Raw genomic sequence first — 19,502 nt, forward strand, 5'->3', positions numbered from 1 at the left:
GAATGAAACACGTGGCAGGTATACAAGGGCCAACCTCCAACACGTAAGTTTTACTCCTTTTGTGTTGTGTATTTTCCTTTTAAGAAACATTTTCTATTGTGTAGTAGTTAGCCTGCCTACATTTCCAAGTCAAAATTAACATTTTTCAAAACGGAATTTGACAACCACTAAAAAATACTAACCAATTAAATAAATAAATAAAAAGACAAACAAAGCATTGAAAAACAGAAGTAGACAAGGAATGAATTTTATACTAAAGCGAATTTATAAACTTATACATCATATATAAATCCCAAATACTAAGCTAAATGAACAAGCATGAGATATTACTCTCATTTTGATTTTGTGGTAAAATACACACCAAGGGGACTAGACACCACTTATGACATTCCAAGCTGGAAATAATCACACAATATAGGAAACCCATTTCTACACAACCTAATGAAATGACACATTTTCATTAGGCAATTCTTTTTAAAGCACAACCTTCATCTTCCCCTTCTGCTTTAGAAATTTGGCCCAGCTGCCACAATCTCATCTGTCAGCTTGCTGTCCTTGCCAATCTTGTAGTTTGTAAATGTCTCGAAGTTCTTCTTGAACAACCTACCCAACTGAAGCAACGTATCCTTGTACGCCTTCTTCTCCGACCACTGTGTTGCATCCTGTCAATGTTAGCAACAGGAAATCGATTCTTTTAATTTGTTTCGATAGAGAGGCTAACTTACAGTGTTAATTGGATCAAGAATTTCTGAAGGCACCCCGTCGATCTCAGTGGGAATTTCAAGCCCGAATACTTCAGTTTTCTTGTACGTTGCATTCAAAAGCTGCCCAGAGTGAATTGCATCGATGATCTTCCTTGTGTATGGTAGCTTAATGCGGTTTCCTTGGCCATACCTGTTGGTTCAAAAATATATATAAGTTTTTTTTATTTCTTTAGAGAATGTTTTTAGTATGTGTCAAATAGTACTGCATACCTTCCACCAGACCAACCAGTGTTGACGAGCCATCCGGTGGCGCCATGCTTCTGCATCTTCTCAGCTAGCATGGCTGCATATTTCGTTGGATGTAGCATTATAAAAGCAGCCCCGAAACAAGCCGAGAATGTTGCCTGTGGCTCTTTGATGCCATCCTCTGTGCCTGCCACCTATCACAAACATGGAGTCCAACAAGTTGTTTAGCTTAACATTTGCATTCTACACACGGACTTGCCTCTTACTTATGAGGAGGTTGGAGCATATAGTTATTACCAGTGCAGTGTAACCACTGATGAAATGATACATGGTCTGCGCCAGGCTCAGCTTGCTCACCGGTGGAAGCACCCCAAATGCATCACAGGCCAATAAGATAACATTCTTTGGGTGCGGGCCAACACATGGTATTTTCGCATTTGGAATGTATTCAATGGGGTAAGCTGCCCTTGTGTTCTCTATGACAAGATAACCAAACTCATAAGGAAAAACACAATACAATTGGGTGAGTTTAGTATGTCACTTGCAGTGATGTTAGGCAAAATATCTAAAAGTACTGTTTAAAAATTCTCATGAAACATTTTGAAGTGCTTTTATACCTGTAACTGATTTGTCAGTATAATCAACTTCTCGGGTATGTTCATCAAACACCACGTTTTCAAGAACTGCCAACAACCCATGAAAATGAGTAAATCTCATCAAAATGCAATCAGTACAAAAAAATTGGCTAAATCAAGCAAAAACAGGATGACAAACATTACCAGTTCCAAATATGATGGCATTCCAAATGTCTGGCTCTTTTTCTCTAGCGAGATCAATGCACTTGGCATAGCAACCTCCTTCTATATTTGACACACCATTATCACTCCAACAATGTTCATCATCCCCAATCAGATACCTATTATGGTCTGTTGACAGTGTCGTCTTTCCAGTACCTAACACAAAATCAACAAGCACTGAGGACCTCAAAATTGCAGACAAAAAGGAAAATTATGCAATGCAGTTAACCGTTAAGATTAAGAGCAAACAAATAAGATGTTAAGGATGGATAGGGTAAGAGGGCACATATCGTTATGGCGGCTTGTTGGAGCCATTCTCATTTGGCTCCAATGATACTATACCTGAGAGTCCAAAGAAGAGGGCAACATCTCCATCTTTTCCCATATTGCAGCCAGAATGTAAGGAGAGGATTTGACGCTTAGGCATCAGATAATGCATAACACTGAATAGACCTTTCTTCATTTCCCCGGCGTACTGAGTGCCGAGGATGACCATTTCCCTCCTAGAAAGGTTAATATCTATGCTAGTAGATGATGTCATGTAGTGAGTGTAACGATTACACGGGAATTGCCCAGCATTGTAAATAGTGAAGTCCGGAGTACCGAAATTCTCCAGCTCTTCAGGAGAGGGTCGGATACACCTGTCACCGACCCAGTTATCGAATTGCACACTAAGCTAATACACCATTGTACATTTTTTTTTTTTTACCGTTTATTCATCCACGATAATGTAACATATGATCGTTAAGGAGACTTATCTGGCAGGCTTAGGCTTTAGGGCCTTTGTGGAAGGGACAAGAGAGGAAACATATACTGCTGATAGAGTTAAAGTATTCAGTAATTTCACTTACATGTTGTGCATAAACAATGAATGGTAGGCTCTGGCAGAGACGATACGAACTTTAATCCTATTCTCCGGGTCCCAATTCAAGAACTGGTCATTCACAAACACCTGCAAATCACAATTTATACTTCAGAAGCATTTATGAAACTGAGCATAGAATAAGAAACAACCACCATCCAAAATGAATAGCCCATCAAAGACGGTATTCATTCATGGTTTTCATGTTAATATCAATTTTGACTTTAGGGTTTCAAGGAACCTTTCATCAAAGCAAAAGAAAGAGAAAAAATTGAATATCTAGACATTGAAATAAAAGGTAACCTTGTCCAATGAGTTGAGGTAATCAACAGCTCTTTCTCTGTTAACCATGAAAGTATGCTCATCCATTTCAATATTCGGAGAACCCCTAAAAGCAAATAATACCGTTCATATCATTACAAAGTGAAGGGAGGAAAACACCCAAATAGTAACAAACAAGAAAAGAAGAAGAGAACAGATCAAAACTCACTTTCCCCACCAAAGATCGTCCTCGGTGGTTTCATCTCTGACGACTCTCTTATCTCTTGGAGATCGACCAGTTTTCGCACCGGAAAGAGTCGCCAACGCTCCGGTGGACGTGATGAACGATCCTTTCTCATACTTTATCGCCTGCTCGTAAAGCTCTACATAGTAAAATCACAAAGATATTTAGCATCCCTTTTGTTCTTATCGTCCTTTTCAAAAGGCGAGAAATAATTTAACGTCTTAAGAACCAATTCCAGATTCCAAATTGGGCCCAGAAGATATGGGCAAAGGAATAAACGGATGGCCCTAAACTTGAAAGCGACGGAGAAAGAAGCAGACAAAAAGAAAACGAACCTGCAGGAGAGAGATTGTAAAGAACATGAGTGAACTTCAAAGAGCTATCGCTAACGCTAATAGTAGGTGCATCGTAGTGGTGATGAACTGAATGAGCTCTCGGAGTTTCTGATTTCCTCGCCGGATCGCCTTTCACCAATTTCGGTCCAGTTTCTCTTGTCAATGATGCTAATGAAGCGCTGTTCAAAATCAGAAAATTGCATATTACAAATGACAAAGCAAATCGTCTTGGATCGGTTCAGATTCAAGAAACATAAACAAATTAATCATATTAAAACCTGATGGATTGAAGTTGCTGCTTCTGCCGCTCCTCTTCAGAGAGAACACCGAAGGCTCCTTCAGTGCCCTTAATGGGAGTAGTTGGGGCTGATTTCTTCCTCTGTAAGGAGTGAAGCTCGTCAATGGTTTGCGCTTTAACAGGCGGCGCACTGTCGTCGTGACAGATCCCGTTCTGTTTCTTCTGCGTTTGAATTTTCGTCAGACCGTTTCTTGCCGATCCATTGTTGCTGAAACTGAACTCTGGGTTTCCATTTGCCGCCATTTCTCCTCCCAATCTGATCAAACAAAATCCACTCATAACGATTATCGTTTGTTCTTGGATTCATTAGTTCCATTTATCGATTGATTAACGGATCAGCTCAAACAAATCAGTATATTTAAGTATTGAAACTCTTCCATCGTTGGAGTTTGTTTAAGTTTATGATATTCTTTCCATGGTTTTGACGTCAAACAAAAGCTCTCTTCTCCAAAAACGTGCATGGATGAGATGATGATAAATAACAAATGTTGGTGTTAGTTCCATTTCATTCGACAACGATTGGATCAACGAGTGAAGTTGTGAATATTTAGTGCAACATAAGAGGTTAATAAAGTATTTTTCATATCAAAAATATTTGGATAGTGACTATCATCGTATACGTTCGGGACATGAAATTAATTATTATAATTCTAGATTACTTTAGTATAAACTACTTTAATTTGAAAATGAAATAAAAAATATTATAGCAAAAAATTAAAAAAATGATTGAATGTAAATTAATAAAAACGAAAAATACTGTAATAAATTCCAAATAGAACTTAAAAATCTGAATAAAAAAAATAAACGGTATAATAATAATAAAAAAAAAATTTAAAAAAAATTAACGGTAAATAATACCCGACCGAGATTTAAAATAGTAATTATATTATAATTATAGTTTTAGAGTTTACAATAGTGAAAAGAAAACATAATTATTATGGGAGAAAAATTTGAGTCATGTATTTATCTTCCTTCCATTTTTATCTTTCTGTAAAAAGTAAATTTGTAGACTGCACCTAATTTTAACCCCCACTCTGTAGATACACCCTAAACCCACTAATGTCCAAAACCGTGGCTAGTAGTGGTTTTTTCAAAACATCTATCAAGTAATGATTAAATTCATTCTCTCTCCTCTCAAATTCCCATTCATCTTTTTCTCTCTCATCTCTTCTTTTACATGTAACTTCTGATAAATAATTATCAGAGAATTTTGTGCACCGGTGGAATGCACATGCATAGATTACATAGATGCACCTAAATATTTTTCTTGACCTATTTTCTTTGTTCTCCCTTTCTTATTTCGTACAAGATGATCTTCTTTTCTCTCATTTTCTCATTTTTTTACAATACAATCGACAAAACTGACCGATTAACCATCCAAAAAGAGATGAAAAATCACTATGATAGACTAGAAACAAAGTATAGGAAGAGAAAAGAAAAGGATAAAGAGATAGAGATGAACCAGCAGAAAGCTTGTGAAGCGAAAACGGAGAAGGAAGAAGCGAGAAGCTAATCCTGAAGCAAAGGACAAAGGAAAAGGAAAGCGATGGGTTCGACCATCAAAGTACAAAGAAAGATCAAAGGAAGAAACAATACGCAATGGGTGTGAAGAATGAAGTTCGTGGAGTTGGGTTTTATAGGCTTCACTGAGGAGCCGTAGCTAACTAGAGTTTGACCAGAGTGATGGGAAAAATTAACCATGGTTAGTTCCTATCTACGAATTTTCACAAGAGTAAGTTCCCACACGGCCCATTAAACGAGAAGCTAAATGCTAGAAAGATGAAATCCAATGGAATCTAATACCATGCCGGTCTCTTCCATCTAGCGGCTATTAATGAAGACCCATAAATTCTTGTATATCTCTTCCCCATTACACTTCGCCCTACATATAACTTTTTTTTAAAAAAAAATGTTTTCTCTCAAGAAAAAACATTTTTTAAAAAATATTTTATGTATATCTTCAAATATACAAAAGAAAAAAAATGATAAGAATAATAGTACGATGAAAATACCATTTTTATCTCATTATTGATATTTGTAACCACTCAAGATAACTTTTTAAAAAATGAGTTTAAGAAATAACCTGGTTTCAGAAAAACCCATGAAATCAACTTTTAGAAAAATAATTTTTAAGTTTTTAATAGTTAATCTCTCTCTAATTTATATAATACATAAATCTACCAAAATCTCTAGCATGGTTGCCACCAACAACCTACTATGACAAACTTTTGGTAACTAACTCCCGCGACAATCACCACAACTTTGATAGCCACCTTCGACTACCAACTTTGGTGGTCAACTCCAATAACCATCATCACCAACTTCATCGACTAGTTCGACAATCATCACCGGTGACCAACTCTAATGGCCAACTCTGTCGATCCCTCCGACAATAAACTCCAACAATGACTATTTTCGACGTCCAACTTTAGGGACCTACTTTGTCGATCAACTACATATCAATTATATCTCCAATAACCAAACTCTAATAACCAATTAGATCAAATGCTAAAAAATAAAAGAAGAAGAAAAAAAATAACTCAGCCAATCAAAAATGATTTTTAATTATTAGTTGATAGTTTTAATAATTGTCATTTACAGTAATTTCACATTAATCGAAACACTAAACAAATTTTTATATTAAAACACTTTTGGATAAGTATAACTAACTACATGAGGATTTTTATTTTAATAGCTTCTATTACACCAAAAGCAAAAGGTATTCAAATGTAAATGACTTTTTGGGAAAAAAAAAACTTTTTTTGCCAGTCAACCAAAACCTGCCTCGAGTGCCTTAAAAAGAATTACAGTATTTAGGCCATATTTATATGGGAGAATGAAAAAGGTGTAATTTAAGTTGATTATAATTGGACCATCCATCGAATGTGATTTTTGGTGTTTACTCATCTAACTTTTCAAAAACAATATGATTGTGATCGAGCCTATTTATTTCAAATCATTAATTCGAAGGTGGAATGAAAATGATAAAATTACCCCATCATGCCATTCTGATTGACAACATCAAACACGGCAATTCACCCCATTTTAAACAATATGTCGATCGTTTTAACCCGTTCTTCTTTACTTCCTCACGATTCATCTTCCGATTTCTATTTTTCAGTATCATCGATCATTTGTTCGCTCGTCCTCATGTAAGTGTAACATATTATGCCTTTTACTTCGTTTCAACCGACAATCATCTTCGACTAATTGTTCACAACACATACAATTAGGACATCAAGGAATGTATACATCCCAATGTTGTTCGAAACTGGAACTTGCATGTTTGCTTTTCCATTCGTTATTCCAAATTTTAAATTATTAAAATGGAAAAAAAATATTTTATAATGTTTCTTTTCTCCTTCTTCTTTCTTCCTCCTCCTTCCAAACATTCTCGCCACCGACGACTTTATTTGTTTTTCCATTCATTGTTCTTCCTCTCTCTTCTTCTTTCTCATCTTATATCCTATTATTCTTTAAGTTTGGTTAATAATAATAATAATAATAATTAAAAAAAAAAACTTAAACGAAGAGAGTAGGGAAAATTAAAAGGATATTGTCCTTTTAGAAACTATTTAGGAAAATATTGTTGTTTTCAAACTATTTGTAAAAATATTGTTATTTTTTTAAAAAAAAAAAAAGTCGAGGATTGAAAATTCGACCTAGATAGGTCGAATTTTGAACCCTCGACCTTCCTTTCATTTGCACGTCGAACTTTGAACCCTCGACCTTGCCCTTCCTAACATTATTATTGAGTTTGTTTAATTATCATTCCGGAGACCTTCCTCTATCAAAAGATCGTATTTCTAGATTTTCATAAGGTCCCCCTGGAATTCCTTCCAAAGCTTGTTGAATAATTTTTACGGATTCTATCATCTCAGCAAGTCTGACTAAATAACGAGCTAATGAATCTCCTTCTAACCACTGAACTTCCCAATCAAATTCAAGAGCGAGATTATGAGAGAGAGCGAGATTTTGAGTGAGAGCGAAATAGCGAAATTTTGATAGAGAGCGAGAATACCGTACAAATTTTCTCCTTTTTTCCTTTTTAATTATTACACATTCCACCTTCTTCTTTCTAATCCTTTCTTTTTCTTTTCTTTTTTTTTTAATTTTCTATTTTATAAAAATAATTTCTAAAAATATTTTATTATTTTATTTAAACTCTAAAAAGAACAAATTAAAAAAAAAATAATAACTCATAAAAATAAAAAAATATATATAAATTAAATATCTCATTTATATAAAAATAATTATAAAAATCAATGTGTCCCACGAGGCGGACGTCGTTGATTTCAAGCTGGTTGTCGTCGTCGACTTCGAATTTGAGGCTGCTCGAGTTCTTCTTGATATTGCTCTGGTACCTCTGCAGCCGCTTCATAATATAAATATTCATTATGCTCTCCACGATCCCGACCATGTCCATGCACTATGAAGACAAAGGACCAGCCTCTGAGTCATAATATCCTGAACCAAATGTTGGCATCATCATCATCGGACTAACATAATCAGTTTGACTCTGCGTCTGTGTCATAGGGAGCAACTCTTCCACATTATGTGCAACCTCATCAAACTCATCCTCTTCCCGAACAGGTCCTCTACGTCTAGGAGCTAGTGGAGGAACAATAGGTATATCGTACATATAATGAATTTCCTCCATATAGTTTTGGTTGTCACTACATATAGCAAGAACCCGGTTCTAATCATTCGCAACCTCACAGAGTCTACTGTTATTCGATCTATGTGAATTATAAAACAATTAGACAATATTTAAAATAAATTTAAATTAAAAAAATTAAATAATATACATTCATTTACCAGATGACCCACAGTTGCTCCCGAACGAGTGACGTAGCGCCTTGTGATATTATTATACCAATAAATATATTCTGGAGTGACATCTGTGTCAAACTGTTCAAGAGAAACCCCCATTGCAATAAACCTTGCACGAAAAGTTCGGACCAATCTCCAGTCCTTAGGTCAATATCATGCAGTACGGGTTCAGTATTACAAGGCGATGGGACATCCTGCTAAAAACCGAATTGTCTCATCACCCTGTTAGGAAGATGTCACTCACCAATGTGAAAACATATGAGAGGACTCATCGTCCGCCATATGTTTTGACCATTCGTACAAAAATTAGGCAAAGTATACACAATAATTTTGTATGGCTCCCAAATAACCTGAAACACAAAATATTATATTAGAGAATATTAAAGACAAATACAATAAAAATGTGAATAAAATAATCAATTAGGTTTAGTGTAATGTACCTGTTCAGGTTGAAGCAGATCAAACATATATCTATACTGGTTGACTACATGTGTGGCTGTCCTAGTCACACAAAATTTGTCTCTCCACCTAAATTTTTAAATTGATAATTTGGAATTTAAATGAACTAGATTAGTGATATAAAAATTAAATTGAATTAAAACAACATACCGAGAACCGTAGGCTCGTCCAACTAACTGAGCGTCATTAACATGATGTAGCTGTGGAGCCATTGTTGGAAATCGCTCCCAAGCCCATAGTTACAAAAGTATGAGAGGCCCAGCTATCTCTCGAACCTCAGGTCTTGTTGCTTTGCATAGTTGTCTATACAACCATGCCAAGCATGCTCCACCCCACGAATACCGCCCCGCATCATGGAGGTTAGCTAACAGTGGCAGGAACATCAAGTGAACAAAATGACTTGATTTATCTGAAAACAGACTTCCACCCATCATTTGTAGTATATATGCTCGCACATATCTTATGACGGTTTCCTTGTCTGCATCATCTGTGAGCTCATGAAATTGTGTTCCTAACCATATTAAACTTAACCTTGATCATTTAATCTTGTCGGCAGGTGGGGTCACACCGAGGTACATTTGGCAAACTTCTAACCAGTCATCGTACATCACTCCGGTAACCGGCTCACCGTCAACAAGTAACCCCAACAACACTTCTATGTCTTGTAGAGTGATAGTGCACTCTTCAGCAGACATATGGAATGTATGCATCTCGGGTCTCCATCTCTCGACCAAGGTTGTGATCAGATGATTGAGGAGAGTAACATTCAGCATACGTTGACAATTTATAGAGTGATAATGTACACTTATATGTCTTGTAGAGTGATAGTGTACTGTTCATGTAACAAGTGGCAAGCATTCGACATTCTATGCTCGCATTTTATGGTCGTTTGCTCACATTTTAACATGAACTATGAAGATTTTATTGAGGACTACTACAAATTGTCAACGTATGTTGAATGTTACTCTCCTCAATTTCAACCTGTACCGCATGAAGATTACTGGATCACGCACCCTAATATGCCCGTCTTACATCATGATCCATCGTTGAGAAGACCTGGTAGACTGAAAAGTTCACGTTATCACAACGAGATGGGTTGGACAGAACCATCCACTCGACAACGATGTGGATTTTGTAACCAGTTAGGACATAATCGAAGGAAGTGTCCTTCGTTACTAAGACGGGCTCATATAGTTAGGGATTGAATAATAAATAATTTTTTTTATTTTATATTCATTTATAGTATAATAATCTAATATATTCAATTTATTGTCTAATGATTATTCAATTATAGTATAATAATCTAATATATTCAATTTGTTGTCTAATGATTATTCAATTATAGTATAATAATCTAATATATTCAATTTGTTGTCTAATGATCATTCAATTATAGTATAATAATCTAATATATTCAATTTATTGTCTAATGATTATTCATTTATAGTATAATAATCTAATGTATTTAATTATAGTCTAATGATTATTCAATTATAGTATGATTATTAGCTCTTTTTTCTTTTTTTTTATATATATTTCTATGGAAAGTTCAAATAAAGTGAAAACTTTCACTCTCTTAGTCTCGCTCTTTCCTAAGATCTCACCCTCTCTTATCTTGCTCTCTCACTCTCGCTCTCTCTCAATATCTCGCTCTCTCTCAATATCTCGCTCTTTGTTATTGTTGTTATTTTTCCATTAATGATTACTAGTTTTCATTTCTTCTGGAACAATCACAAACATTTTTTATTACGGATCTACTACCAGAAACTCAATGCGTAATCTTAGCATTCAATGTGTATTCCTGAATAATCTCATTTTTCAATTATTCAACCATTTCATTTTACCAAGTTCAATGTTAGTCAGATTAGTCATCTCGCTCTCTCCAACATTCTCGCTTTGAATCTCGCTCTCTCCTAAAATCTCGCCTTGAATCTCGATCTTTCCTACTATCTCGCTTTGAATCTCACTCTCTCCTACTATCTCGCTTTGAATCTCGCTCTCTCCTTAATCTGCTTCAGCCCATTTATCTCCTTAATCGCTTCGAAGTTTCGACGTGTGTGTAACCTTCGACAACCTAATATACAAAATTTTGTTCGTAGACAAAGCTAATTCGGAATTGTCTTTCATTCCAAGGCATAACTTGTATCCATGCGCTTCATATTCGTCTGGAGTTCGCTCCCAGAAATATAGCCATCCCCACCCCCTCACGTCAATCCCACAAGCCTCCGTCTAATTTGAAATGATAAAAAATGCATAGGTTGTTAGAAGCAGCCCGAGTACACAGATACATATAGTATACCATCTCATTACTTTATTTCCTCTATGAGGGAAAAAGAAAAGTAATAAACTTGCAATCTCGAGGGTGGATGTGTGTCGAAACTTCAACCTTCGACAACCTAGGCGAGATTCGCGAGATTTCCTTTGTCGATGGTTGAAATTTTAGCCTATGTATTGTTTCCAAGTTTTTCTTTATTTGTCGAGTTCTCAACGTTCGACCTCTAGCCTCGAACTCCCAAAACAACAATATTTCTCTAATAAGTTTCAAAAGAACAATATTTCTATAATAAGTTTTGAAAACAACAATATTAATATTAAAGGTCCAAGAGAGTCTCATGGATCGTGGGTGATCTCTTTCACTGCCAACCAAACTGCACAATTTTTTCTTTTTCAGAAAAATCAAGAATAAATTAAAGAAAAATAATAATTAGTCATTAGCCATAGTGGAAGGTGGCAGCAATTGTCAGCGACACGTGGCTGTGACTTAGCTTAATATATATGTGGGACGTCAATTTTTTTTATTAATAATTAATAGAAAATGAACAAAAGACGAGACTTTATTTGGATTGTGGTAATTTTTAAAATAATTGTTGACATAATTATTATAAACGATGAATCAATTAAATTCTGAAAATGGATTTGACAAATTATATTAATATCGAATGATATTATTATAATATATTTATTTAAATAATTAAGAAAGTAACAAATTTTAAAGAAAATTAAATTTAAAAGTTGGTGTTTATAAGCTTTGTATACGTTGATTAAAATTTTAAGATTGCTTTTAAATATAGAAAACTAAGTTAACTTATCTATAAATATAACAAAATATTACTATCTATCGATGATAAATGTCAAATTCATATCGGTAGATGTCTGTGAATTTATTAAACAATGAAATTTTATTATATTTGGAGATATTTCTAGTATGTTTTTATATTTAAAATAATAAGAGTGATTTGATAAATTAATAAATAAGACATTTAAGATTATTTTCTTAATTTCTTTTTACTCTTACAAACACAATTCTAAACGGAACCTTAGGATGTATCAAAAGTACATTTAATATTTCATAGGTAAAATTGCTAACCTTGAAAATTCATTTTTCAAATTAAACTGTGGGTATATTCATATTCCTATCCCTTCTTAATATGCCTTCATTTACCCAATTCAAAACGACAAAATATAAGCGTGTGTTTAAATTTTGTATACTCAGTATTGATTTATGATAATATTTAAAGTGCGTATGAGATTTTTCTAAATAATTATATGAAGAGTGTTTTCACCAACTAAAATTACTGAAATTACTGAAAATACATAAGTATATTTAAATAAGCATTTGGCTCTGTTAAAAAAAGGAAATTATAATAAAAAGTATTTGACTAGCATTTTTTCAATCTAAATGTAGCTAAACTATCATTTTGTTATACCATCAAGGTTTAATTTCTTCTCTTAGATCAACTGAAAAAAAAATAAAAATACACAATTTTTTTCTGTTAAAGGTTGAACTAAAAAACCGAAAAACCTTATCATCGATCTTTATTTTTTCAAAAATTATAATATTATCATTGATCTTTTATAAATATTTTTAAATTGTTTTTGAAATATAAATGTTTTTTTTTTAATGTTTGACAAAAATCAACCTGGAAACAATTTTAAAATTATCTTTAAAATTATTTTTAAACTAGAAAAGCAGATAAATCTTATCATCTATTTTACGTATTTTTGTTGTTTCAAAAATTACAATATTATCATTGATCTTTTATAAATATTTAATAATTATCTTTGAAATAGAAATATTTTTTTAATATTGGATGAAAATCAAAATTTTTAAAATTATTTTTGAAATAAAAAACGGATAAACCTTATCATCTATTTCAAGTATCTTTACTTTTTAAAAAATTATAATATTATAATTGATCTTTTATAGATATTTTTAAATTATTTTTGAAATAGAAATGTTTTTTTAATGTTGGACAAAATCAAACTTGAAACAATTTAATTGACCTAAAACGAAAAAATTAGAATTCAAATTCAATCATGTTATTCCATGTCACGTCCACACCCTTCTACTCCTCAAGTTTTGTCCAAAATTATTATGATTGTTGTAATAAAAATTTATCATTTTTTTTACCATAAGATTGGAGAATTCGAATCACGGATCTTGTTGTTATTAACATGCTTGTATGTCAATTTAAATGCTGAACTTCCATAAATGTATCTAAATAACATATAATGGATGAACCACCGACCTCGTTGTTACTCACCCAAGTTATATCCTTTGATAATCACTCGTTGTTACTAAACTTTCATAAGTATATTAATTTAAACATTGAACTTTTATAAGTGTATCAGACTAAAACATAATGAATGATATAAATTGATATACTCATGAAACTTCAAGGTTTAAATTGATATATTAGTTCAAAGTTTAAATCTATATAATTATTGAATTGGGGTTTCAATTGATATACTTATAAATATTTAGGATTTAAATTGATATAATTATTAATTTAAAGTTTAAAATGAGACATTCTCTAAAATTCAGAGGTATAAATTGATATAATTATCAATTTAAAGTTTAAAATGATATAATCTCTAAAGGTTTGAAGTATAAATTGGTATTTGCGCGGTATTCCCATTTCCCAACTATGTACCAGAGCCATTCATGGTCCTTCACGTAGACGATTTGTACTCCGTCAATGGAAGGTGTAGACCCCACACATATGAAGAAAATTTTGAAAAGAAAATATTTGATATTGATGTTGCCAAAATAGAAAAATCGAATTTAATTCCATTTTCAGTTCCGGAGTTACCATTATTGACTTTCTATTTCCTTTCCTTTTATTTTTTATTAAACGATACACTAAATTTAAATCTCTAAGTCTCTTTAGTAATCATTTTGTTTTTTATTTTATCTTTTAAGATTAAGTCTATATCATCTATATTTTTTAAATACAATAGTTGGATTCTTAGTCAAATTTAAAAAACAAAAACAATTTTTTCAAAATAATTTTTTTTAGTTCTCAAAATTTGACTTGTTTTTTTATCCATTGGTGAAGAGTAGATAATAAATGAAGAAACTTTGAGGTGAAGGTAGTGTCTATTGGTTTAATTTTTAAAAATAAAATAAAAAAATAAAATAATTACCAAATATGACCTAGTTTTTTCTTTTTCAGAATGAAGGCTTAAATCAGTTTATTTATTCTCAAATTCTTTAGGATTACTATCTTCGACTTCAAAACTTTATGTTGTATATCAATTTTAACTATAAACTTTCAATTTCATCATATTGCATCTCAAATTTTGGCAGGTTATAGGAGAATAAAAAACAATGAAAACAATTATCCAAACCCAACAAATTCACGTCGCTTCTTGAAAACTATTTTGCAGGTACTCAAGGTGTCTTGTACAATTATGTTAAGATAAGATTAGTTACTAGCTTGAGAACAGAACACTTCAACCGTATGAGTCAATAAACACTTCAGCGGGTAAATAACTATATATAAAAGGAATTAGAATTAGGAGAACAATTATATGCATTTTGAAATTGATAAAATTTAATAATATATTTATAAATTATTTGTGCTTATTCAAAATAGTTTGAAAAATTATTTCAAATGTAAAACTGTTGAAAATATAACAAAATTTTTGAACTATCAATGATAGAATATAAATATCTATCCGTATCCATCATTGATAATTTTAAAATTTTGTTATATTTTATAAAAATATTGATTTATTTTTCTATATTTAAAAATAGCCCAATATAGAGTTGGGTCATATATATATTTATTGAAGTTATAACTTTTACCAAAAAGAAAAACACTATCTCACAAAAAGTCGTGGGTTGTTAAATGTTAGTAAATAAAATAATTTTATTCATATGCTTATAAAATGGAAAAGAAACTAAAAAAAACATGTCGATTATCAAAGGGCCTTTAAACTTTTTATAAAAAAAAAATTAATTAATTATTTTTTTTAGAAGGAGACCTTAGAGTTCGAATGAATGCCATTTTTAACAAGATCAAAATTGTTTTTTTTTTTTTTCATTTGTTTTTACTAGGAGTGTTCAAAAAATCAAATGATCCGAAAAAATCAATCAACCCAACCCAACTCGATTTGGGTTGGATCATCAACTCATTTGGGTTGGGTTAGGTTCAAATAAATGAAAATTTTATGGATTGAATTAGTTCATGGGTTCACCTAATATAACCCAAGTCAACTCGAATTTATTATTAATTTTAAAAATATTTTGTTTTACTTATAACACAATTATTTATACATATATTGATTTTAATTTTATTTAATTCCAATATTTTTTTAATAATTTATTCTTCAACAACTCTTTAGTTTCTTTGCATTTTAGAAAGAAAATTTGCACTATATAAATTGAAGTTGAGTAGTTAATCTCAATTCAGTATATGAAAACAATTAAATTAGATTTTTACATATTTATATTTTGCTTATTTTTAGAACAAAATTTTAAATAAATGACCTTCGAACCAACCCAATCCAAATATTTCATGGTTGGATTGGATTCATTTTTTAATAAGAGTTATTTGGATTGAAAAAATTTACAACCTAAACAATTAGATTGGATTTAAAAAGTTTTTCAATTCAATCTAATCCAACTCAATCCAATCCAACCCAACCCAACCCAACCCAACCCATAAACATTCCTAATTTTAACGATGAGATAGTTTAAAATTTACTTTCCAATTGTAAACCGTCAAGTTAAACAAAGAAAAAAAACTGTCTAATCGCCGCGCCACGTTATAATTCGAATATTTGGAAAACTATGTCAAAAAAATTAAGGTTAATAAATATTCCATGGATTATCTTTTTAATAGTGTAAAAAGGTCATTAAATTGTCTTAGCGAACAATCATTAAATGATAATTTTAGTTTAATCCCACAATTAAAGGATTAAATTCTTATTTATAAGTCTAAAGCTCAAACTTTCTAATACATTGAGATAGCGTTTAATTTAATTATATTTTTACAATAAACCTTGTTTATCCCCAAATTCAGACAGTAAAAGTGCACTAACCTTCCAGTGAAAATAATGATAATTTGTAATTTGGGAAAGAGAATATGTAAAACAAGGAAAAGAGATTCCGATATCAAAGTAAAAAAATGAAGAATTATATAATAGAGAATAAATAAAAAATAACTTGCCTTATATGGAGTTATTTTTATGAATGCAAAAGCACATGAAAATATAAAAATCACATCTCTCATATACAAGAAACTATTTGAGCCCAAGACTTTACATATTCTCCTTATGACAAATTTACTCACCCTAGTGCCTGAGTTTAGAGAGTAGTTGTCTCTCAGTATATAATAGGTTACCTTTCCTATAGATGTAACACCTCGTCCACAAGATCAACAAACTAAACTTTGTGGATATATCGAACTTCTTCAGCGAATTTTGAAGATGGAGATTTTTTTTTTTTTTTTTTTTAAAGTAAGAAAATGGCATTGAATTTTTTTTTTAAAATCAAATTGAAGATGTGCCATATTGACTAATTTGTGAGCATTCGAATAGTCAGTGTCTTTTCTTCAATTTGGTTATTTATTGAAAGGATGCAATCATTCATAAAAGAACACAACTTATGGAATTGAAAAGATGTAACTTTACATGAAGAGTTATATACCATTTATTCCAACAATCCCCCATATATGGCAAGTTGACATATTAAGATAAAAGATATCAAAAAAAAAAAAATGTTAGATATTTTTCAATAAAGAATCTGCATCGAGATATCTAGTGAACATCAATCGAGTTTACTTAGTCAATCAATGGACTTGATGCTTCGAACAGTTAGCCGTTCTAGAGTAAACTAAGACAATTGAAGTCGCATAGTTTCTCCTTATAACAAATTTTGTTCTCATAATTGTGTTCATTTGACCTTGAACACCGCTTCGTCTCATGAGTGTTTTAGACAATTCGCCTTAAAATTCTCATAGAAACGACCCCTTCACACTCACATAGGTGATTCCTATAAAGAACATAATTTATACTCTTTTTGTAAATAATTATTCAACAACTTACAAAAATTATTAAAAGCATACTGCTTACCCTAAAACCACATTTGAACTGTCTCTTCATCCTTAGAATAAGTAAGAAGAAAAAAAAAAAATCAATGCAGTGTTCACTAAGTTATCCAGAGATCGGTTTGCCCATTGAACCTAAATCTTGGAATCTCCAGTCAACTAGGTTGAGTTGCCTCGCTGGTTAACTTTTTATAATTAAAGGCTTTAATCCTATTCTCCTTGATGAACTTTTAACAAACTCTCTAGTTAGGCTTTTTACAAGTGGATTCACAACATATCTTTTATCCTTACAAAGTTAATTGTGATAATTCACTAGAAAGTAATTGTCTACTTGTATTATGTCTTCATCATATATGTCTGGACATATTATTATTCACTAAAAAGGTATAGGTTGTATTCACTTTAGGAATACTTTACAAATATTTTGAAGTCATCTCAAACATATCTCGACCTCTTTTTAACTTGTTATCCAATATTTTAAAACTTTGATTATCAATTTAGCCAATATTATCAAATACCCTCACACTAATATCATTTCTATAACCTACCCACTTAGGTTTTGATACAAAAATCTTAGTGGTATCAATATGTTATGGTAAATACTTTTCTTTTACAACTTTTGGATATGAAAATATCAAATCAGACTTGCCATCTTCTAATTAGGAATTAAATCCATATCATCCGATGTCAAACTTTAGGAGAATCCACTGAGTAAGCAAACTAAACAATACTCACTATATTAAAGATAGAGTGCTTGAGTATTACATTCTCACACAAACATAAAGCTTACTAAATCAAAGACTAGACATTTGCACACTTTAGGCAGATAAATCAATGTCTGCAACTCCATTAGAAAGATTCTCCATTTCGATTCTATGTACTTGGGCATTTCTCTTATGAAAATTTCGTGGCTTGCGACAATCTTCGATTGATTTTCCATTTTATTGCAATTAAAGCACTTTCCATTGAACTTTCTTATGTAATGTTGCCTTTGATTTAAACTCTCATGAGAAAATTTCCTTTCTTGTTACTTTGTGATCTATTCTCAACAATATTTACCTTGGGGTCTATAACACTGTCTATAGAATATTTTTTTTTGCAATTTTATTGTTTTCAATTCTAAGACGAACCACAAGTACTTCAAGCTTTATCTGATTGCGTTTATGCTTGAGATAGTTTTTGAAATCTCTCCATAAAGGTGACAATTTTTCAATTATTACTTCTACTCTAAATGATTCACTAAAAAACATATTTTCAATATGTAAGTCATGGAGGATTACTTGGATTTCTTGAACCTAACTTATTACTGTACTTTAATCCACCATTTTATAATACAAAAACTTGCCAACTATGAATTTCTTCGAACCAAGAACTTCTATATTATACTTTTTCTCTAGTGAATTCCAAAGATTCTTTGCTGAGTCAACACTACTATACACATTGTAAAATATGTTGTCCAATCCATTCATAATATAATTCTTGCATAGATATTCAACATGTTTCCATGCATCATAAGCAAGTTGTCTTTCTTTGCCAGATTCTCCCTCCAATAAGACAGGAGCATCAATCTTGAGAAATTTTACCAATTCAGAGTAGTGAAATGAAACAACATCTTTTGTTGCCAACGTTTGAAATCAACATCGCCAAATTTTTCAGGCTTCTCCTATGGACAACCTCAGTAGCGGAAATAAAATTAAGATTATTTGAAGTCATACCGTCAAAATAAATCAAACAAAACAAATTATGAAACAATTAAAAAAAAAAAAAAATCAAACACCTACATAACAAACAATATTATTGGGTCTGGGTTGTAAAACAGAATCAAGAGAATAAAGCTACTGTTTACGCAATTTCCAATTGGGAGTAAATCACCAAAGGAAATTAAAAAAATAGAAAAATTAGATGCAATATTCTAGTGCAGAATCCCAAAAAATTTGGGAAGGAAAAATAAAATAATAACAAATTTCATAAATATTCAATAAAGAAGAGAATTTCTATTATTGATTTTATGCTTTAAAAACCATCACCCGATGAAATATATGAACAAAATCACGTTGATTGTGCACACCATTAGCAAACGAAACCAAATGTAATATTATACATATTATAAACAGATTATTTGATTTT

At 31.7% G+C, this 19,502-nt stretch overlaps 1 protein-coding gene across 1 annotated transcript; it reads right to left on the minus strand.

The window, feature by feature from the left end:
• Positions 1 to 231: 231 nt before the first annotated feature.
• LOC120090920 (phosphoenolpyruvate carboxykinase (ATP) 1-like) lies at positions 232 to 5,553 on the minus strand. Its single transcript, XM_039048612.2, has 13 exons — positions 5,210 to 5,553; positions 3,728 to 4,003; positions 3,450 to 3,628; positions 3,100 to 3,253; positions 2,913 to 2,997; positions 2,599 to 2,699; positions 2,090 to 2,388; positions 1,730 to 1,903; positions 1,568 to 1,633; positions 1,248 to 1,426; positions 975 to 1,144; positions 726 to 894; positions 232 to 650 (listed from the first exon to the last, which is right to left on the minus strand). The coding sequence occupies exons 2-13, from the start codon at positions 3,988 to 3,990 to the stop codon at positions 507 to 509; spliced, it is 1,983 nt and encodes a 660-aa protein (XP_038904540.1). The 5' UTR covers positions 3,991 to 4,003; positions 5,210 to 5,553; the 3' UTR covers positions 232 to 506.
• Positions 5,554 to 19,502: the final 13,949 nt, after the last annotated feature.

Source organism: Benincasa hispida, chromosome 11, assembly GCF_027475165.1.
Source record: "Benincasa hispida cultivar pf3 chromosome 11, pf3_genome.v1.1, whole genome shotgun sequence".
Lineage (NCBI taxonomy): Eukaryota > Viridiplantae > Streptophyta > Magnoliopsida > Cucurbitales > Cucurbitaceae > Benincasa > Benincasa hispida.